The 13,491-nt window shown below is 39.7% G+C and overlaps 1 protein-coding gene across 1 annotated transcript in view; it reads left to right on the forward strand.

Annotated features, from left to right (window-relative positions):
* Positions 1–13,491, forward strand: part of DOCK2 (dedicator of cytokinesis 2) — a 154,622-nt gene that overhangs the window by 114,754 nt on the left and 26,377 nt on the right. Inside the window, exons 31-34 of the mRNA XM_015641547.3 lie at positions 3,941–4,041; positions 4,140–4,198; positions 5,330–5,478; positions 10,731–10,816. Coding sequence (XP_015497033.1) covers positions 3,941–4,041; positions 4,140–4,198; positions 5,330–5,478; positions 10,731–10,816 — 395 coding nt within the window. The remainder of the gene's footprint in view (positions 1–3,940; positions 4,042–4,139; positions 4,199–5,329; positions 5,479–10,730; positions 10,817–13,491) is intronic.

Genomic DNA, 13,491 nt, shown 5'->3' on the forward strand with positions numbered 1-13,491 from the left:
GAAACAAGTTATTTTCTTGCATTTATGTTAGATATAAAGAGATTATGTTAAATATTGAAACAGAAATATTATCTAGAAAGGCAGGGAATATTTGCTCACTCCAGGATTCTGAGGAATGAATTCAGCAGTTCACCTGTCAGAAGCAGTGTAGCAGCTCTTGCCTTGGCGTGTGGAGCAGGAGCAGCTGAGCTGGCAGGTGTCCTTCCAGGTTCTGAGCTTGCAAGGAAAGGTCTGAAGGCTTGCAACTGTGGAAAGTATTCTAGCTTAAGAGTCTGTATTCAGAATGACCCTGTGGAGAGAATATAAGGATATATTGATAGCACACAAGAAAAAAAGGCAAGCAGGTCTGAGGTTAGACTTTCCCCTGAAGACCATGACAATCAAGGTCCTACTGCTCATTTCACTACTTGGTTGCACTTCATGTCAATAAAAAGTCTTATCAGCGTGATAACAAATTGCTTATTTTTCTCTTTTCCATCTGTTTTGTTTCTTTGTTCTCAATATTCTTCAAAATACTATTCCCAAGGATTCCCTTAGCTGATTGCAGAGCTGTCTGAGGCAGCCAGTGTCCTCACCACCTCCACTCATCGGTGCCCCTGTCAGGACCAGGCTGGGCAGTTGTAAGAGGATTTGTTGTGGGCTGCCTTTGATGTTCCCTTTTCTCTGGAGGTGTGGGGTTCATTATCAGCTTCTCCTGCTAAAGACAAGGGAAATTCAGCCTTTGGCAAAACATCCAGATTTAAAAGATGTTGCATTTTTTGCTGGTTCATATCAACAGCTCTTTATGGATTTGCAATTTCAAATGTGAAGATTGGACACCATGTGCAGACCACTGCTTTGCAGCTGGGCTATTGGAGAGCAGCAGGACAGCTGCTCATCAAAAGGGGTAAATTCTGGATTTAGGGTGCAGGAGTTGAGATGGGCTTTTCAGAAGAGGCTTAACAAACAAAAAAAAATCTTTAAAATTGTGGAATATATTTTTGAAAAAGTGTTCCCTGAAAGTCACCCTGGTGTCTTTGGTTTAATTGTAACAAAAGCTGTGTGATTTTCTGTACTCATGCAGTGCATTCATGGCATCCTCAAAAGCTGGCTGAGATGTCATCTGTGGTAAATAGGATGATCCCAGGACACTTCTGTTCCTGTTGGCAGCTGGTGGCATTGCAAGGTGTCTCCTCTGTCCAGGACAGAGCATCTGCACTCTGCTGTCACTGTCACCCCCCTGGCTCCATCACCCTTGGTTTCGAGTCCTGCAGGAGGAGTTTCCATGCAGGGAAGGAACCCACCCACCCTTGGTGCCTCTGGATTTCCCATGGATTTTGTGCAGGATTCTCTGGGAATGTCACTGGTTGGGGATGGCAGCTCTGGCACCTTCAGGGCAGGCAGAGAACAAACCCAACATTTTGTTGTGCTGGGCACAGCTGCTGTAGAGCCTCTGCTCTGGAAATGCAGCGTTACTGATTCCTGCTCCCCCCTCCCTTCCCTCCATTAGCACTACATTTACAGGGCATTAGAAAGGATTATTACATCTGTGCTGTTACAGCGATTATAATTCATATATTAATCACCTATCCTCAGAAATTTATTATAAAAGGCATAGTCCAAAATCTAATGTCAGTCTGATCTGAAAGAAAATGCTTATTTTTTGTGTTTTCCTACCCTTCTTGCATGAGCTATCCTCCATTAATAACTCAGCAGTAATGAAATATATTTCAACATCACAAACAGAATTATGCAAATTTTTATGTTAAAATCTTCTTTTAGAAACCCCAAAATCAAAACCCTCAGTGGGAAAAATACACACTGCAAAAATCTATGTAAGACAGTGACAAATATTGCAGAAACAATGCAGAGGTTAATAGGGAATGAAACCACTGGGAAATTTAGCTAGAATTAATTGTACTGGAAATATTAAAATGTTATATTTTTATTATTATATATAATATTGCACATTTGAAAATTATAAAATTTCAGAGTTTCAAGTTCATATTTGATCCTTCCACTAGAAAATATCAGCTTTCAGAGGAGTGTGAAGGAGGAGGCTGCAGCCTTTACTCCTGGGTGAATTTTTAGGATAACTACCAAATATCTTCTTTGTGAGATGACTGGAAATTTCCTTCTAAATAAATTCCCCATTTTCCAATTCGACAGATGTCCAAAACACCTTGGAGTGTTACTGTGGGGATAAGAGAAAACAAAACAAAAATTATTCTTATGTCTCATAAGAATAATTTTTGCATTTTTTAAATCTGTTTCCATTCTATTTTACTTTAGAGAGAGATTACTTTGTCTCATAGAGTTTTAAAGTTAGTTTCAGTGCTTAAAATCTTGTGAGTCCTTAATTTAAATATGGTATTGAAAGGGAAAGGATCCCATTTTTTCAGCCATTTTGGGGCACTCTGAGGATGGAGGGACAAGTATTTTATAAATAAGGAGATTGAGTCTTTAGGGTGTGTCTCTGACAAAGGTGGCACTGAACTTGGAGCTTTTAAATTAAATAAGAGACCATTTAGGAATAAGCTTTCAGTTTTCTCCCCACAGTCTAGAACAATTTGAGAAATTTTCCATTTCACTGCTATAATTGACACATACAGAGTGTGTGCCCTGCACATCAATAAACACGGCTTCTCAAGGGGCTGAGAGCTCCACACTGCTCAAAATAATCTCTTAAAATATTTGGGGAGAGAGTAAAAGAGGCCTTTCAGGGCATAACCAACATTTGTCATGAGAGCAAGGCTCTGAATTGGCTGCAGAATTGAGCTGTGTGTGCAGCAGGGCCAGCTCTGCTCGCTCAGGCACACACAGAGCCCTCCAAGGGCTTTGGAAGGAGCAGCTCTGCTGGGCAGATAAATTAATATCATTTAAATTAACATAAATTAACAGCAGGATCACCTACAAGTTATAGAGGAGGTTTGAGAATTGTATTTATTATGGGAAATGTCTGTGGTTCTGGGTGTGGTTTTGTGGGTTGGGATCTGTTTTTCCTGGTTGTTTGCACACCAGAGTTTTCCAGGCTACAAAGGACAGAAGCCACTTAAGTTTTGAGGGAACATTTTGTTTCCAGGCTGTTTAGTGTGGGTTCCCAACCCAGGCTTGTATAGCACCATCCAAAATGAAGAGCTCTGTCCCATGTTTTGTTCCATCCTTTGAATCACCACTGAATACATTTCCCATTCCCTTCTGCTCTCTGGCTGAGCCCTAGCACTGCTGTTAGCTACAGCTGCATTTTTAAGTGTTTAAAGCTGCTGCTGACTGTCTAAAAGCTTCTGAAAATTGTATTTCCTTCCTTAAATTTGTGTTTCCTAGGGAAGTTTCTCTTTTCCCTTCCCATTTCTAGTGTGTGAAAAGTGTGGAACAGATAGTTTGCTTTCAGAAATGGAGGGTTGTGCACTGTAAGCACAGAGGCTTTTTGTCTACTCAAGTACAGACTCATTACTATCAGCTGTTACTTAGGGATGTATTTTGTCCTTCTTTCATGTGGAGAGCTCTTCACAAATTACACTGGAATTTCATACAATGGTTGAATTAGGATCCAAAGAGGAGGCAGGAGATGCCTTTTTGAAGTGGTGCTCAAATGCAGTGTAATTACATCGGTGCCTTTAGCTCCAGTTTAAGATCCACCACCATGTAACGTGTTCCCCCAGTCCTGCTTTGGTTCAGGGTTTAATGTTGTTGGCTAATGAATCTCATGTGAATCTTTTTTTAGCAATATTTATTCAGCTGCTCTGTTATTAAGAGCAAATGTGTAGTAGTGGTTATTAAAATTCATCTTTCTTGCTTTTCTGCTAATTGCATAATACTAATGATGTACATCTCTGCATAATATAAAAATCTCATATTGCTTGCATCATTTGGTTTCATAAATTATTCTGCATTATGCATCATTTAATATTATTCCTGCTTTCCTCAAAATTATTATAATTTCCTTATATTCAATTTACAGCTGTGGAACAACTATTTTCATTTGGCTGTGGCTTTTATTACTCAAGATTCACTACAGCTAGAAAACTTTTCCCATGCAAAATACAACAAAATCCAGAACAAGTAAGCAAAATATATCCTTTAGCTAATATCTTAATTTTTTTAGTAAAATGATAAAAAAGGTAATGATAAAAATACCTTTCCTATTCCTCTCCTCCCAGATATGGAGATATGAGACGTTTAATTGGCTTTGCTATCCGTGACATGTGGTACAAACTTGGTGAGTAGCAAACTTGAGCTTCACTGCAACTGAATCTGTCACATAATGTTTGTTCCATTGAAAAAATCTGTCATGAAGTGCTTTTGTAAATATTTCTGCTATTTGAACTTAAAATATGTTTTCACTCCTGTGATTAAGCAGCCAACATAAGATACAGTTGGATTACTGCCAGGTTTGTATTTAAAAGAGAACTCACAACCTTCTCTCAGATTTCAAACATGACTGAACTCAGATCTCAGAACCCTTTTTTGTAGGATTGACACTGGATGACTTTTCCCTGAGAAAGTTACTGCTCAGCCTGAACCTACAATTCAGCAAATTGGAGACTCAAATTTGGAATCCATTTGGATTAAAATTCCAAAAAAGTTTTTACATTTCTCATCCAGCCAGGTTCTGCTGCTCCTCCTTTGAGAGTTTCTCATTAATTCCTTTGGGATCATCTCTTATTAACTGAACTTAGATAGAATATTTGTTTTATCTTGGAAAATTTTTGCATGGCATTGGCACTGAAAATTCACATGGCACAAATCAGAGAGGAGCATCAGACTCAGAGCACTCCTCAGTTTGGAACAAGTCTCACATTTGTTGCTGAGAATTTTTTTGTCTCCTCCAAGCTTCAGGCAGCACTGAATTAATTCTGATAAGAGAGATAATTCTGTGTGGGTTTAGCAGCTGAGTTCTGTGGATGGTATTTCTGTTACTGCTCCTGATTCTGGAAATTTTTGGAAAACCAGTAATAGTTTTTGTCCTTTGTAGAAATGTTACTCCATGTTACATCACCGTGTTGTGCTCTCCTGCTGTTAGTATTTGGGAGGTTCTTAGGCTAATTTATTACTTTCTACTCTAAATATTTATAAGGAGATGTCAAAAACTGAAAAATCAAATTCTTCACTGAAAATATCAACTCCTCTGGCATTCCTGCTTGTTCCTGGCACTGCATTCTAGCACCTTAGAAGGAGACAGTATCCATTCACATGCCCCCAGCTTTTGAGAAGAAACCAAGTGACTGAGTTGCAAGATTTGGCCAACACAAATAGCTTAAATGTTACTTTAAATAATTGCAACTCCTAGGTGTCTTCCTAAAATTATTTGGTTTGCTCCTCAAATATTCAGTTTTTGGTTTTGTTTCAGGCCAGAATAAAATTTGCTTTATTCCTGGGATGGTTGGGCCCATCTTGGAAATGACTCTTATCCCAGAAGTTGAGCTACGAAAAGCCACGATCCCAATTTTCTTTGACATGATGCTGTGTGAATATCAGAGGACAGGAGAATTCAAAAAGGTAATTACAAGTGCTCTGCTTGAAAATGCATTTAAATGTCATGTGCTCAGTATTTCTGGTGAATGTTTGTGGAGTGAGCTTTTCTGCTTGCACAAAGTGAAATCCCAAATATTAAGAACCAAAGAAAACAGCAAGTGTAGGAACTCCAGAGTGACTTAGGTAAAACTTGTTGCAATGACAGCAACAAATGGAACAGCAAAGAGGAGATCACAGGATTTTAATCCAAGTTTTCAGGATTTTACTGGAAAAGGTTTTGAGCAGCAAGATTTACATTGAAGTCAGCCCTTCATTACGTAGGAGATAGAATTAAATGACCTCTAGGGATCCTCTATAATCTAAGTATTTCCTTATTCCCCTTCCTTGTGGCAACGATATTGGTAAGCTAAAACTTCCAGGTTTTAGTACAGAGAACCTGACAGGAGTAGCAGTGAATAGTTAATTATATGTTATCAGATTTATCAGGAAAATTATCAGGAAATTCTTATCAGATAACTTTTCTAAACTGTTAATGTGAGAAAAAATAATCACTGTGAAGAAATGAAATTCCTGGAGTGTTTTCTGCAGTCATTTTGAAAAGGAAAGAGAATTTTTAAGTCACTACTGTGAAATATTTTTCATTGATGGAATAGAAATTGTAATCTAAATTTCCTGCCAGTGCTCCCTGTGTCTGCCTGGGCAGTGGAGTATCCATCCCTGTCTGACATCTCCATTCTCTTGAGCTCTTTGGGCATGGACTCACCTTGTTCTGTGTTTGCACACTGCCTCCCACAGTAAATTATACACTGGATATTCAGCTTTGTAGTTACACAGATAATTAATTCAGAACAGTCTGTGTAAGGGAAAATGACAAACAAAAAGGCATCATTTTAGGCACATGTAAATATAAATATCTCGTATACCCAGCTATGTTTAATACTTTAAATCATTTGGGGCATTTCTGTGTCAATGAAGTGTGGAACAAATGAGCAGATGGAATTTCCATTTTGGTCTGTATTCCACAGTGCAAAGCTTTTGGTTCAAGACCAAGATTAAAAACCACTTTGTTTCTGTGCATCTGTTCCCTCTATGTCCTGATAGTCCCATATTTGCCTTCTTAAAAATGCTTTCCTGCTCATGGCTTATACCTCATCTCTTGGGAGAGACACAGTTCTGTAGAGCCCAGGAATCCTGAAAACTCATCAGTCATTCTGCCTGACACCAGGAGCAGCAGCCTGGGAGAGGCCAGGCACTCCAGTGCCCACTGAATCACTTCTCCTGCCATAAAAATAAGTTTCAGGTGGTATTTTACAGTGCCAAGGAACAAGGACATTGGGTTTATTGCAGCTTAAGGAAAAGGGGGAGTTTTCATCAGATGGTGCAAAATCTATCTCATAATTGAGCAGCTGAGTCTCATTGGACTCTAATGTTCTGCTTTAGGAATTGTGATCATTTGCTCATCAAGAATCTTGGGGTTTGTCCTCCTTTGCTATGGATGAGGTAATTAAGATTAAAAAAACTTGCCTCTGTAAGTTTAGCCACTCTGATAAGTTTTTTAAAATACTTATTTTAAAGGAAAGGCACATTAAGTTTTATGTTTTAAAATTGTTACCACCTCAATTTAAAAGAGAAAATAAGTAATATGAATGGATAATTATTGGATGCACAAACACATAAACTCCAGGATTTGGTAGTGGGCAATTTTCATTTGCAAATTGACATTTAGTAATATAAAGGGTGTTTTTTTAAGCTTTAATATAAAATTTTGAGAATGACAACATGTTATTTCAAGAGTGCCTGGGGCACTCAGGAGCCTAGAATGACATTCACTTAAAACATAATTTTGTGGAACTCTAAAAAGAAATAATTTATTTCTAATCTAATCTTCTCTAATGAGAGAAGAGGGGGGAAAAAGCACAAGCAGAAACATCTTTACGAGCTGAGCCTGTACCAGCACAGGAACCAGAGCCTGTCTGGTACCTCCCACATGATTTAATAACCTTTCCCAGAATTCCTGTCTCAGTTAACATGTCCTGGTGCTGTGCTGGGACAGGGCTGTGCTCTGGGGGTACAGGGGATGTGCTGGGGTTGGGGGCTGTTCCTGCTGTGTGCACACAACATACAGGCAGTAAGGATATAAAGTCATTTAAATTTATCAACCAAGAATTTTATTTTATTTAGCTATTTCTAGGAAATCGTCTCATCCCAGGGAAAAAAAAATTCCACCTGTGGTTGTCTCAAGAATGAATTGCTCTACAAATTTATTTAATGGTTTGGAATCTGTATGTAGGTGTAGGACACCATGATATTTTCTTGCAATCCTTTCTTCTCCTTTGCACATGTAATTTCCATTCACCCAGAGCAGTGTTACATAAACTCTTAATTTTAACTCTAATTGAAGATGTAGAGAGGGAGCCATTAATATCTACTAATTTTAGCTATTGAGGCTCTGCCTGTCATGAGCTCAGAGAGCTGGGAATCTTGGAAAGCCAATTTATTCATCTCAGTGTCTGTGGAGAGACTCAGTCCTGTAAATGGATCCCTTCCTCCTTCAAATAAAAAGAGAAGCTCATTGCTTATGTGGGACAAGCTCATTGCTCTTGTGTTGGACACACAGGGTTAAAAAAGTCCTCCAGATGCTGATAACCCTTTCCTTTCCCTGAAAGATCATGTTGTGCATTTTATTAAGACTTCCCAAAGGAAGGCACACCATCAAGTGAGCAACCTCATCCTGCTTGTTCTAACTGTGATCTCAGGCCAGGAGTTAGAAAATGCTTGCTTAAAAAAACAAATAAACAAATAAACAAACAAGGAAAATTAGCTCTTTGCAGAGTAAATGAAAATATCATTTAAATAAACATGGATTTGAGTTGCATTGCGGATTTAACTTGGCTTAGGAAAGATTAATTCATCTGTGTTTATATTTTTGTTCAAATAAATCATTCTGTTTGTGTTTGGTATTTTCAGTTTAGTGTCTCTCGTGGGTTCTGCCAATTGCTGGAGCCATCTGGGGAAGTTTTCTGTGTTTGCTTTCCTTTCCTGGCTGCTGTGGGGCTGTGTCAGAAATCAGTGCTGGCTGCTGCTGTGTGCTTGGCTTTGCACACTCTGTGCCAGGGGACAGACCCTGGTTCTGGGGCAGAGTCCTGTGCTTCTGAGCTCTCACAGCTGGCTGAGAGTGACTGGGGTGTCCTCAGAGAGCTCTCCTGGCACAGGAGATTTACCTGCTCTAAACAGCCACACTTCTTTCTCTCAACTCTTCAAATCTGGTTGTGTGTGAGGGTTTCAGGTGTGATCTCAGCAGCAGAGGCTGAGTTTGTGCAGCCTGGGGCTTCAGAGAGATCCACGTGGAAAATGTGGATGTGCTTTGTGCTTTGGTATGGAGGTGTGCTCAGAACTGGGGAGATTCCTTGGATCTATTAGAGAAGCAGGTGGGTTTAAAGCTAAATTGGTGCCAGTGACAATTAGACACACTCTGTTTAAGTGAGGAGAAACACTTCCTAGGGCTTAATTTTGTTGCACAGAACCATTAAAACTTTATTCCATATTTCTGCCAACTTTTTTATTTTGTTTTGATCCAAGCAACTGATTTTCTCTCTTCTTGCAGCTTGTTGAGAAACTGCAGGAAAGATGCTTAGGAAGAGTTTTTTTGTTCAGGTCCAGGAATGTGAAATTATTGCCTCTTTGAGAAGTAATCAATTCTCTACCTGCTGAATAAGTACTAGGAAGGATTTAAGAGGTGGATTTACCTGGTGCTCGACCTGCACTATATTCACAGATTTGTCTTACTGCAGTAAGCCCACAGAAAATGGCTGGATTGGATGTTTTTGCTCAATATTTCCTTGTTCTCAAACTGCCATGCACCTGTGTTACCCACATTAAATACTAATACACATCCTGCTTGCACATAAAAATGAATTCAGAGCCCTTTAAACTTCTATTTCAGCCAGGATGAGACAGAGCAATTTCACTTTTTTCTGTTAAGCTATTTTTCAATGATAGCTCTTTATTCTCTAATATTAGTATAGCATGTACTGTTCAACAGACAATCTTCCATTTGTATTCTAATTACAGAGAAAGAATTAATATTGGAGCAGCAAAACCTGTGAGTAACAAAGAGGTGGGAATGGCTCCTTCCTCCCTGCCCCTTTCCAGAGCAGGCTGTGCCTGCACTGCCACTGCTCTGAGCCCAGGTTTTGCTCTTGGTGTGAGCAGTGGAGAAGTTTGGCTGCTCAAGATGCTGTTTCAAAGCTCCTTGAAAGAAGCAGCAGCCACTTTAATTTCTGCCTTGAGAGTGGCTGGCAGGATCAGGGTGACCAATAGATCAGGGCTGGACACTGGAGGGAAGACGGGAAAGTTCAGCCTTTTGTTCTTGAAAAATGATGAATCATTTTTCTGGGTGGAGAGTTTGAATCATGACCTACTTGAAGGAAGTACATCTAGTAACATATTTTAATTTAGAATGTCATGTTCTTTAAAACTGAAGAAATTCTAAAAGAACATCTGAAGAGATGTGTGACCTGCTTGGAGCTCTAAGAGGAAGGACTGATTTCCTCTGTGTAGCCCTGGCTTGGCTTCAGCTCAGAGCTGAATGTTTTGATGAGGATATATTGAAATAAGGTGAAATATTTTGCATTGCAGTTATCTGGAAGTGCCACATCTGAAATACTACAGCAATTCTTTGTACCATGAGAGGCTTCCAGTTCTCTGATTGGGATGATCTGGATCCCAGCCTGCCAAAACTCTCAATTACACAGAAACACTCCAGGGAGAAACAGAATTATTCATGTACTGACAACTGTGTGAAATTTTGTATCAAAGAAGGTGAAAACTTGCTGCATTAGCACAGTAATGAATTCTGTCATTTTTACAGTGGTTTTAATAATTAGATCTGTGTAAAGCAACTGAGCTTTATTTCAGTGTAGATCTCCACTAATGCTCTCCCTGTGCCTCTTGATGTGTTAATGGCTTGTCAAGAACCCTGAGGTAGATCTTTCCTACCTTCTGAACAGGGTGCAGTTGTTTGCATCAGGACAAAGACTGTCTAGAGCTACAACAGACTCTGAGCTCATGTCTCACCTGCCCAGTGCAGGGGCAGCTTTGTGAAAATCTGTGTCCAGGCTTTCAGCCCTGCTAAAAGCCCAGACCAGAATATAGCCAAGAATTTAACCTTTGGGAATATGTGGCATAATTATACAAAGGTACATTTTTGATGCCATGTTGAAGTGTGTTGACCTCTGGATAGCTGCTCAGTGTTTTGATTTTTCTTTCTTTATTAGTTTGAAAATGAAATCATTTTGAAATTGGATCATGAGGTGGAAGGAGGACGAGGGGATGAACACTACATGCAGTTGTTTGAGTCCATGTAAGTAGTGCATGAGAATAAATAGAACAAATGCCTTCAGGATGTGTTTCTGTCTTATTTCTCCCATTTCTCAGGTTGGTAACCTTGCCTGAAATAGAATCTTAGCAACTTTTTCATGAAGGGACTGGAAATACCATAATGCTTCACTACACCTGGTTTGCTTTGCAGTTTTGTTCATTGAAATTATTTTCCTGGTTGATTTTCATTGCTCTGTGCTTCAGGAAAATTATGAAGAATTTATACCTAACCTGCATTTTTACATGTCTAGATTGGTCTCCAAGAGATTATTCAGACAAGTCTGAATTTAAATAAGGCTTTGTGATGTCATGTTTTACTTCCTCAAATCGTGCTACCCTGTGTGGGTTGTATCTCAGGGTAGGGGTAGCAGTCTTTGCAAAGTCACATCTCTCATCAGATGAACCATGAAAGCTTTGGGTACACACACAGGGGACATAAAGAGTGATTTATTCTGTTTCTTTTTTCAGCAGCTTTTATCAAATTTGAATGTTTCTGTCTAGTTTCCTTCAGGATTTCCCTGAGGGTAAACAACCCCAGTATTTTAGTTTATCATACAGAATGTTTTCTGGACATTCCTACAATGTCTCCATCTGGTTTGAAACACTACATTGCCTTAAAGCTGGAGAGAGTGTTCAAACTGAGACTTTATCTATGCAAAAAGCAAAACTTTCCTCAGATCTTGTGTATGTGACCCTTTGAAGTTCACTCTTTCTGAGCTGTGTAACATTATTTGCTTGCCTTGTTTGCACTTTGCTCTTTCATTCCAGTGCTTTTCTTGGAAAGTGGCACTATCCAGTTAAAGCCCATCTTTCAGCAGTGCAGTCAAGGAGTGTCATCAAACACAGTGCAGAGCTTTTCATCTCCTGCCTTTGCAAGGCCCCCTTGTCGCTCTGACAAATCTGCCTTTTCCCCTCGGTACTGTCCCACTTTCTAGAAAGCCTCAAGTTCAAAGTTTCCACATTTCTAAAGATGACAATTCATCTTATCTCCAGATTTTGTTGAATGGCTCCTGTAGATGGAGTGTTGAAGCAGAGGCTGTGACCTGCCTGGTAGGACCTGTTCTCTTGGTTTGGTTCAAGCCTTCCTACATTTACACCTTTCATAGCAGGGATTCCAAGCCTCTGTCCCCAAATCCCTGTTCCAGCTGGAAGGAGACCCAGTTAAATTTGCCTCCTCATTTATTCATTTGTTCATTTTTCATCAGCTGATCTCCTAGAACTGCACTCCTGCACAGTTCCAGGTACCACCTGAAGGCAGATATTCAGCATCACTCAGTGTCTGCTGTGTCTCTGCTCACCTCTGCAACCAACATTGCCCATGCTGCTGTTTGCTGGGAATTTCTCCATGCCCACAATAATGAACTAAACACATTCAGAAGTTTAATTAAGCACTGCCTTGTATTTGTCTCTAGACCTGAATGTGAGTGTGGCCCATGAGGGGTGGTGACCTGTCCCAGGCAGTGCCCAGGGGATGTGGGACAGGTGAGAGGTTGTTCTCAACAGGCAGAGTAGACAAAGCTGCCCTGCCTGGGGAGATGCAGGAGAATCAGTGCAGCTCCATGAACACAATTTGTGCCATTCCACTTGTCCTCAGGCTCAGAAAATGAGTTCTGGCATGTTTTAGTTCCTATACAGGCACAACAGGAAATGGCATTTGGCAGCTTTCCAGTTCCCCATGCTATGCAGTTGTTTTTTTTCCAGCTTTATTGCAAATATTTTTTTTTATTTAAAATTTTCTATTTTTTTCAAACTCTGTTTAAAAATTCAAAGGTTTCTTGCTCCCTCCTGGGGGTAAAAAAATCTTCTGAAGTTTTGTGATCCTTTTTATTGGGATTAAGGTATAAAGCTGAGCAATACAACTTTTTGAATCTTGCCTCAAGAGACAGGAATTCTTCTCCCCTGTTCTTTTTGTAGTTCTTTATGTGGCCTCTGGTTCACCTTTCTTTAGTGACTGGAGTTATGTATGTATTTGGGTGAGACCCAGCAATAGCTTGTGGTTTATGTCAATGTTTTTCTGCTTGTATTGGGAAGAAATGTGATGTCTTGGTGTTCATTGTGCAGTCAGGGAACATTCACAGCCTTGTTTGCTGTTACTCCAAGGGAACCTGTGGCAGAAATCCATAATTGTCACTTGAATAGTGGCTGTACTTCCTTCATTAGCATCTCACACTGTTTCTGCTACTTGTAGCTGTAAAATAACACCATGTTCCTGTATAATATTCCAGACTCCTATGTGCTTCTGAGGCTTTCTTACTTTCTTTCCCACAAACATCTTTTAATGTGCTCCAGCCTTTTCTGTCACTTGTCAGCTCTTCAGCCCCTTTAGTGTTTCCATTCTGTTTACAGTGTATTTTATAAGCCATGTGTCAGTTTTTGATTTAAATATTTCACTTTCAGACCAGTCAGACAAGAGCCATTGGAGTATTTTTGGTTTATCTGCTGGCCTCTGCCCCTCCTACCATAGAAAATATAAATGTTCTTTCAGAAATCCACATATACATTCCATCTGTGTCAGGACTCCACTGGAGCTGCATAATCCAAGGAATAAACTTTAGATATTGCTTTTATTTTCCTTGAGTTGGAACTTTATTCCTGGGTATTCTGCAGAGTTTCCATTCTAGGCCAGAGCTTTGAGGATTTCTTTGCAACTGAAGCCAA

This window comes from Parus major, chromosome 13, assembly GCF_001522545.3.
Source record: "Parus major isolate Abel chromosome 13, Parus_major1.1, whole genome shotgun sequence".
In the NCBI taxonomy this organism is placed as follows: Eukaryota; Metazoa; Chordata; class Aves; order Passeriformes; family Paridae; genus Parus; species Parus major.